The following is an 8,840-nucleotide window of genomic DNA, read 5'->3' on the forward strand; positions in this document are numbered from 1 at the left end:
CTCACTGCACCTGTCCTCATCTCACCTGTCCTCACTGCAGCTGTGCTCACTGCACCTGTGCTCACCTCACCTGTCTACACCACACATGTCCACATAACCCCATGGTTCCTCTTACCCACTGAGCCTCTTCCACACAGGTACAGGCCCCCAGGGCACCACGTCCTGGCCGTGTCTGCACTCCTGGGCCATGGGCTAGACAAGCTGAAGGCGACACTGGAGGAGTCAGTTCTGCAGGCCACTGGCCGGCGGGTGCTCACCCTCTGCTTACGGCTTGGGGGACCCCAACTCTGGTGAGTCACAGGGTTCTTGGGCGGTGGGCTGTCACATACACATATGCAGCTGATTCCCTGCCGGGGACATGCCCCACTATCAACATGCTTCCCAGCCTGCAACCACCCTCTGCCCATCGTCAGGCACCACACTGACATCAGCTCCCTTCGCAGCATGCACCACGGTGGTCTCTTTCTCTACAGCTGGCTGTACAAGGAGGCCAAGGTGCAGCAGGTGCAGGAGCTGCCCAACACTGACGTGGCCCATGTGACCGTTATCATCAGCCAAGCCACCTATGGCCGTTTCCGGAAGCTGTTTCCTGAGTGACAGCCTGGAGTGGGGTGTGGATACAGATTGTGGCCATGGTGTTGTCCCACCACTTTTTCTTTCCCAGCTGTTCCCTGAGTGACAACCAGGACCAGATGTGGATTCAGCTCGTGGAAGGGTGTTTGTGGATGGCCCCGTGTAGTCCTCCTCCTCCCTCCCAGACTGACTGACTGGCAGCTCATTAAAGCAGGATTTGCACTTTGTTCCCTCTCTTTGGCTGACGATGTGTGGGCTCTGTGGGGTTCTGTGTCACGGGGAAAGGGGAGGGGAGTGTCTTTCACTGGAGAAGGGAAGGGACTCATCCCTCAGAGTGTCTGTGTCACTGGGGAAAGGGGGGTAGGGTCTCAGTTGAAAATGGTGCTGTGGCTGATCCAGGACAGGAGGACTGAACACTGCCCTCCCACAGCTCTCCCCACCTGTGTTCTGCCCCTCCATGTTCTTGGATGATACACAGATTTAATAGAAATGGGTTAATCAAGATGTAAGAGTTAGCCAATAAGAGGCTAGAGCTAATGGGCCAGGCAGTAATTTAATTAATACAATTTCTGTGTGGTTATTTTGGGCGGCGGGATGCAGCTCTGACCCTCTACAACACTCCATGAGATTGATGCCAGCTCAAACAGGCCACCTGCAAGGGAAGGGGGAAGGGTGGGATAACGTCACAGCGTGTGACTGACAGATGACATCCCCACAGACCCCATATGACTGCCAGGTGACATCCTCACAGACACCCACTGCCATCTGACAGGTGACTTCAGTGCCACCCATTCCTAGCTGTGTCCCAGGTGGCACCTGGGTGGCCATAGCTCCTCATGGTCTCCAAGTACTAAAGCAGCACCTGCGAATTCATCTTGTCGCCCCATCAGTCAGGGATCCCAGGCCACAGCTCCGTGTGATAGCCACAGAGGTCTCATCCTCATAGGACACAATCACCTGCTGGCCATGCACTCAGCTGCCACTGTGATGTCCTGTATGGGAGTGAGGGAGGGCTTGGTTGATTGAGACTGAGGATTGGACAGCTAAGGGCCCACGCACCCACAAGGCCACGCCCTGGGCAGCCACAGACTCCTTACCGCAGTGCCCATGTGGTTCTCACCCTGATATCACCCACCCATGCCCTCCTTACCCCACCCCACATGCCCTGCAGTGTCCTCCATAGCACAAATGGAACACGTGTGGGTGTCTGGAAGCCTTGGGGGTCCCCCTAGTGGCGGGAATCACCCGCTTGTGCCCCGTGACAGGAAGGGTAGCCCCCAATGAAGCTTCTAGGAGGGTTGAAAGGAGCTGGGGGGACATGAGCAGGACACTGGGAACCTGGGCTGTCAGAGACAAGGTCCTATAACCTGCGTGGGTGGTCATGGGTAAAGGGGTCGTGGAGAAGAAGAACCGACAGACAGACGGAAAGAGCCCAAGGGACTCCGTGGGGTCCTTAGGGCCAGGACAAACACATGTTGGCTTTGATGTGTGTCTGCTCACAGAGAGCCATGACACCATGACATACTGCCTGAATTATGAAGCCCTTGGTGTTGAGGTGGTCAATCACACAGGTGAGTGGGCGTGGGGGAGGACCTGCTGGTGATGGACAGGGCAGGGGGTTGAGGGAGGTGTAGGTCACACAGGTGAATGGGGCATGAGGGAGGGTCCTAGTGATGGGCAGGTTATGGGGAAGGAACTAAGAGCCCCGGGGGAAGGGTTAGGGACCAGGTGATGGACAGGTGGAGGTGACTGTGAGTCCCGGGGTGCTGTCCAGGTTTTGGGGTGTCCTGGGGTGCTATGCATGGTGGTCACAGTGACACCCCAGGAATGAACCCTGACCCGCCGTCTGCCCCAGATCCTTGACGTGATGAAGCAGCTGGAAACAGGGGTGTCTGGATCTGTGGATTGCTCATGTGCAGGGTGGCTCGCAGAGGAATCTGCACTTTGAACACATGTTCCCCCCCCATCTCCACTGTGAGGTCATCATCCTGGCCTGCAGAAACTTTGAGGGGATGACAGGAGACTTGCAGGAGTACATCATAAACTGCATCAAGAACATCTTCGAGGACTCTCTGTGTCTGCGTGGGGTGAGAAGAAGGATTGTGCAGGCCAGGGTGAAGAAGGCCTGGTATTTAGGCATAGGCATGTGGCCTCGGGGTGAGGAGGGCTTAGGCGGGTGGACATACCATGTATGTTGGGGAATCAGAAGCAGCAGAGGAGGACTGGTGCTGGAGAATTGTCTGTATTCTGTCAATCATGTTATAAATAAACACTGATTGGCCAGGCAGGAAGTATAGGTGGGAAAACCAAACAGGAAGTAAAAATGATGCAAGGAGAACAGGAGAATTCTGAGAAGGAGGAAGCTGATTCCTCCCACTCCTGCCCAGATCATGGAAGCAGCAGGATGTGATCTGCTCCACTGAAAAAATGTACTGAGACATATGGCTAACATAGATCAGAAAAATGGGTTAATCAAGATGTGAGAGTTAGCCAGTGAGAGGCTAGAGCTAATGGGCCAATCAGCTTATAATTTATGGAGACCTATGTGTGATTTTCTTTGGGGCTAAACAGTTGTGGGGTATGGAGGGGGGCAGCAGAAACTCCAACAAACAAGTAAGCCAGCCCCTCATGTTACAGGGGACACCAAGGTAGTTGGGAGATACGGATACAGTGAGGGGGGACACAGAGTAAGTGGGGGAGCACTGAGGCAGTTGGGAGGCACAGAGGAAGTTTTGGAGATACTGAAGTAACTGGGGGACACCAAGTCAGAAGACACCCAGGAGTGGGGGAAGTCTGAAGCATCGCAGCCCGTGTCCTCAGGACACTCTATGTCACTTGTCATTCACCAAGCTCCGCATTGGGTGCCGAGTAGTCCCCTAGCCACCTGTAGTCAGTGAACCAGGTGTCCTGGGGTCTCAGCGGGGGTCAGGTGTGTTTGCCCAAGATGGGGGAAGATAGGAAGGGGCAGAGGGTGGGGTAGAGTAGCCATATCCCTGGTCTCCATGGAGAAGTACCTGGATTCCAAAGCCCTTCACACACCCCCAACAATCTTTGTGACCACGTGACCACAGCCCCTTCGGTGCCCACCTGCCATGAACCACCCCACGGGATTGGCCTTGCCATCACTGAACCTGTTGTCTGTCCAGCTGTGCCACCCATGTCACCTGCTGCGAATCCCAGTCCAGGAGGCCCAGGCGGGTGCCAGAGGCCACCACTTAGCTGCCCTTTCCCTTGCAGCCCATGTGGTGTCCTGGGGGGTAGAGGGTCGTGAGGCACGGAACGGGTGGGGAAGTGGTCTTGAACAAGGTGGACGAGGGGACAGGGGGCTAGGGGACATAGACGAGGTGGGTCAGGGGCCTGGACTAGGGGTCAGCAGCTCCACATCCCAGGGCTCCCCACAGGGCCCAGGGCTTTCACCCAAGGCCCGGGACTCCTCCCCACTTCCCTGAGGTCCAGCACTGCTCCCCCAATAACACCTGTATCTCTCACTTTCCCAGCTGTACTATTGCACCTGCATGCTGTGAGCACTCTCCTCTCCCCTTCACCCAACCACTCTGTTGCTCTCACTCCCCACCCAGTTGTCTCCACCCAGCACCTCCCCACTCCCCTACCCCCACACCCATTGCCACTCTCCCAGATCCCCACACACATAGCCTTTGCCTTTACTCAGGCTCACCATCTGCACCTGCCCACTATGCAGTGGCACAATCTGTGGGCGGATGTCCACATAAACTGGCTGCCCTGTCACCTCCTCCCACACAGGACATTCCCCCATCCTTTGCACATCACACATAAGACACATGCACAGGCCAGAACATTCATAACTGCCAATGACAAAGCAGGTTTTGTAGAGTCCCTGCCCCTCAGAAGATGACCTTGCCCGTCAGTAGGTGACCCTGCCCCTCAATAGGTAACTCTTCCACTCAATAGGTAATCTTGACCCTCAGCATGGGATCTGCCTCAGTAGGTGACCCTGCCTTCAGTATGTGACCCTGGTCCTCAGTAGGTGATGCTTTCCCTGACCAGGTAACCCACATCTTTGCCCTCAGTAGTTGACTCTGTTATTCTGTGGATATCCCAGCCTTCAACAGGTGACTCTGCCAACCAACAGCTGTCCTGGGTCCTTTGCAGCTATCCTGTGCCTTAGCTGGTGGCCATAATCTTTTGCCAGTGTCCTGTGTTGTCAACAGTTGATAATGGTGCTCAGGAGGTGACCTTGTCCCTCTGCAGGTGTTCTGTGTCCTCAGTAGGTGTCCTGTGCTCTCAGAAAGTGGCCCTGCCCTTCTGCAGCTGTCCTATGCCTTTGTGAGATGGCCCTGATATTCTGAATATATTCTGTGGCTGAGCAGGTGCCCTTGCCCTTCAACAGGTGCTGTGAGCTTTCACCAGGTGGCTCTGAATCTTAGCAGAAGGCCCTGGTCCTTAAGATGTGTCCTGTGAAAGTGTACTGCCACTTTGCAGATGTACATGTTCTGTGCCCCTCAACAGGTACACCTACTCTTCTGCAGATGTTCTGTGACCTCTGTAGGTATCCTGTGCTCTCAAAAGGTGGCTCTGATCTTTTTCCAATGCCTTGTGTCCATTTGCAGATGGCTCTGATACTTAACAGCCCTGGGCAGTTGGTCCCTCCTTTATTCAGGTATCCTGTGCCATCAACATTTATTTGTTCTTGCCTGTCTGCAGGTGTTATGGGACCTCTGTAGGTGTTCTATGTCCTCACCAAGTGACTGTGTCCTTTTGTAGGTGTCTTATGTCCTCGGCAGGTGGCCTTGCCCTTCAGCAGGTGGCTCTGTTTTGCAGGTGTCCTGGGCCTTCAACAAGTTGCCCTACTCTTCTGAAGATTTCCTGTGTCCTCAGCATGTGACTCTGACCTGCAAGTGGCCCTTGTCCTTAACAGCTGTCCTGTGGCCGCAACATTTGACTGAGCTAATTTGCAGTTGTTTGGGGTCCTCTGAATGTGTTCTGTGCCTTCAGCAGGTGTCCAGACCCCACAGTAGGTGGCCTTGGTCTTTAACAGCTGTCTTGTGACTTCACCAGTTCATTCTTTTGTTCTGTAGCTGTTCTAAGTCCTGTGCAGAAGTTCCATGCCCTCAACAGGCAGCCTTTCCCTTCTGAAGATGCTCTGTGCCCTCATTATGAAATCTTGCCCCTCTGAATTTGTTCTCTGTCCTCTGCAGTTTAGGACCTAACATAATCCGAATCCTAACCCTACACTGACTCCTTCCTCTACCCCTAAACCTGATGAGTGTTTGTCTGTGAGGGCAGTATAGAACAGAAGGGGGCAAAACTGTAAGGATATTCAATAGAATCTCATAAAAAAATATAGATTTAATGTAAATTAACAACAAAAACTCTCCATTTTATATAAAACTGCTTTAAACACTACGTTGTAAGATGGTTTTCCTTGAATCTATCTTTTTCTGCAACTGGAAAAGGTGCCTACTATGTGTAATTTTGTAAATATGATCACCCAAAACATACTGCTTTTCTTATTAGAACAGCGTGGAGATGCCTTTCTGCTATCATGGTACAAAGGATGTCTCACTGAATAAATAAATATAGCTGCCTTTCTGCTATCATGGTACAAAGGATGTTTCACTGAATAAATAAATATAGGTGTCAATACCCATGTATTAGTGCACAGAGCTGATGTTCTGTCCCATGGGTAATGAAATAATAATGAATGCTTATTTATTTATTTTTTTATTAAAAATTTCCACCTCCTTCCTTTCTAATTTCCTTCCCCCTCCCCCCTCTCCCCTTCCCTCTTCTTCTCCAGTCCAAAGAGCAGTCAGGGTTCCCTGCCCTGTGGGAAGTCCAATGTCCTCCCCCCTCCATCCAGGTCTAGGAAGGTGAGCATCCAAACATACTAGGCTCCCACAAAGCCAGTACATGGAGTAAAATCAAAATCCAGTGCCATTGTCCTTGGCTTCTCAGTCAGCCCCCATTGTCTGCCACATTCAGGGAGTCTGGTTTGATCACATGTTCCATCAGTCCCAGTCCAGCTGGCCTTGGTGAACTCCCATTAGAACAGGCACACTGTCACAGTGGGTGGACGCACCCCTCGCAGTCCTGACTTCCTTGCTCATGTTCTCCCTCCTTCTGCTCCTCATTTGGACCTTGGGAGCTCAGTCCAATGTTCCAATGTGAGTCTCTGTCTTATCTTCATCCATTGCCAGATGAAGGTTCTATGGTGATATGCAAGATATTAATCAGTATGGCTATAGGATAGGGCCAGTTCAGGCTCCCTCTCCTCAGCTGCCCAAGGAACTAGCTGGGGACATCTACATGGACACCTGGGAACCCCTCTAGAGTCAAGTCTCTTTCCAATCCTAAAATGGCTCCCTTAATTAAGATATACACTTCCCTGCTCCCATATACACTCTTCCTCCATCCCAACTGTCCCATTCCCCCACGCTCTCCCCATCCTCCCCTTCTCACTTTTTTCTCCCCATCTCCCCTTACCCCCACCACACCCCCACCCCCAAGTTTCCAATTTTTGCCTGGCAATCTTGTCTACTTCCAATATCCAGGAGGATAACTATATGTTTTTCTTTGGGTTCACCTTCTTATTTAGCTTCTCTAGGATCACGAACTATAGGCTCAATGTCCTTTATTTATGGATAGAATCCACTTATGAGTAAGTACATACCATATCCATCTTTTGGGTCTGGGTTACCTCACTTAGGATAGTGTTTTCTATTTCCATCCATTTGCATGCAAAATTCAAGATATCATTGTTTTTTACCGCTGAGTAGTACCCTAATGCATACATATTCCACAATTTCTTCCATTGAAGGGCATCTAGGTTGTTTCCAGGTTCTGGCTCTTACAAATAATGCTGCTATGAACATAGTTGAACAGACGCTTTTGTAGTATGATAGAGCATCTCTTGGGTATATTCCCAAGAGTGGTATTGCTGGATCCTGGGGTAGGTTGATCCTGAATTTCCTGAGAAACCGCCACACTGATTTCCAAAGTAGAAAACGGAGAAAGCACACATTGGAGACTTAACAGCACACCTAAAAGCTTTGAAAAAAAAGAAACAGACTCACCCAGGAGGAGTAGAAGACTGGAAATAATCAAACTGAGGGCTGAAATCAACAAAATAGAAACACAGAAAACAATCCAAAGAATTAATGAAACAAAAAACTGGTTCCTGGAGAAAATCAACAAGATTGACAAACCCCTATCCAAACTAATCAAACGGCAGAGAGAGAACACGCAACTTAATAAGATCAGAAATGAAAAAGGGGACATAACCACAGACACAGAGGAAATTCAAAGAATCATTAGATCTTACTACAAAAACCTGTATGCCACAAAATTGGAAAATGTAAAAGAAATGAACATTTTTTAAGATAAGTACCATATACCAAAGTTAAACCAAGACCAGGTGAACAGTCTAAATAGACCTGTAAGTTGTGAAGAATTAGAAGCTATTATCAAAAACCTCCCTACCAGAAAAAGTCAAGGACCAGATGGTTTCAATACAGAATTTTTTTTTACCAGAACTTCCAAGAAAAGTTAATACCTCTACTCCTTAATGTATTTCACAATATAGAGACTGAAGAGTCAACTTTATTACTTAATGGTATACTTTACAGTTTTCACAATTCTGTTGAAATACCAACAGAGAGTGAGAAACTCACTTAGCTCCATTAGATAGATTCCATTCTTTTCTCTTTCTTAATTGGAAATCTCAGGTAAGAATTCTTTAAGTAGTCAAACAATTAGAAGTAGTGTCACAAATGAGAGCTGTTGCTTTTCTTCACTTTTAACTTGTATTTGAATTCTTCTGTGGTATGGGCCTTCTGTCTTTGTGTTGCTTTCAGTGGTTAATAAAGGAACTGCTTTGGGCATGATAGAGCAGAACTATGTTAGTGTAGAAGATGATATTCTATTGACCCCCAAACAGCAGAAGTTTGTGATTTCCTTTTATGTGTTTTTAATTCAGACAGAGTAAGACTAGCAGGGGAATATCATCTTATGTTAAAATGTTTAATGAACATGTACTACAGATACTGTACATTAGAATGAGCAACCTTGAAATAATGATTGTCTTCATGGGTCTTAAACACTAGCAAAGCAATAAAACTAATTACTAGAGAACAATAAATACCTTTCATGAAATTCATTTCTTGATTTATTGTCAGTTTTGTTACATTGTAGTTCTATTTTGTTAATATGGCTAATAAAGAATATTTGAGATAAAAAAAAGAAACTGAAGAGTCATTGCCACATTCCTTTTATGAAGCTACAGTTAC

General features: G+C 49.0%; 1 protein-coding gene across 1 annotated transcript in view; it reads left to right on the forward strand.

Annotated features, from left to right (window-relative positions):
- The window catches only part of Gtpbp6 (GTP binding protein 6 (putative)), a 4,516-nt gene extending 3,716 nt beyond the window's left edge, over positions 1-800 (forward strand). The window contains exons 9-10 of the mRNA XM_005356575.1: positions 138-290; positions 474-800. Coding sequence (XP_005356632.1) covers positions 138-290; positions 474-597 — 277 coding nt within the window. The 3' untranslated portion in view covers positions 598-800. The remainder of the gene's footprint in view (positions 1-137; positions 291-473) is intronic.
- The last annotated feature ends 8,040 nt before the right edge of the window (positions 801-8,840 follow it).

The sequence above is a fragment of the Microtus ochrogaster genome, chromosome 19 (genome assembly GCF_000317375.1).
Source record: "Microtus ochrogaster isolate Prairie Vole_2 chromosome 19, MicOch1.0, whole genome shotgun sequence".
Classification (NCBI taxonomy): domain Eukaryota; kingdom Metazoa; phylum Chordata; class Mammalia; order Rodentia; family Cricetidae; genus Microtus; species Microtus ochrogaster.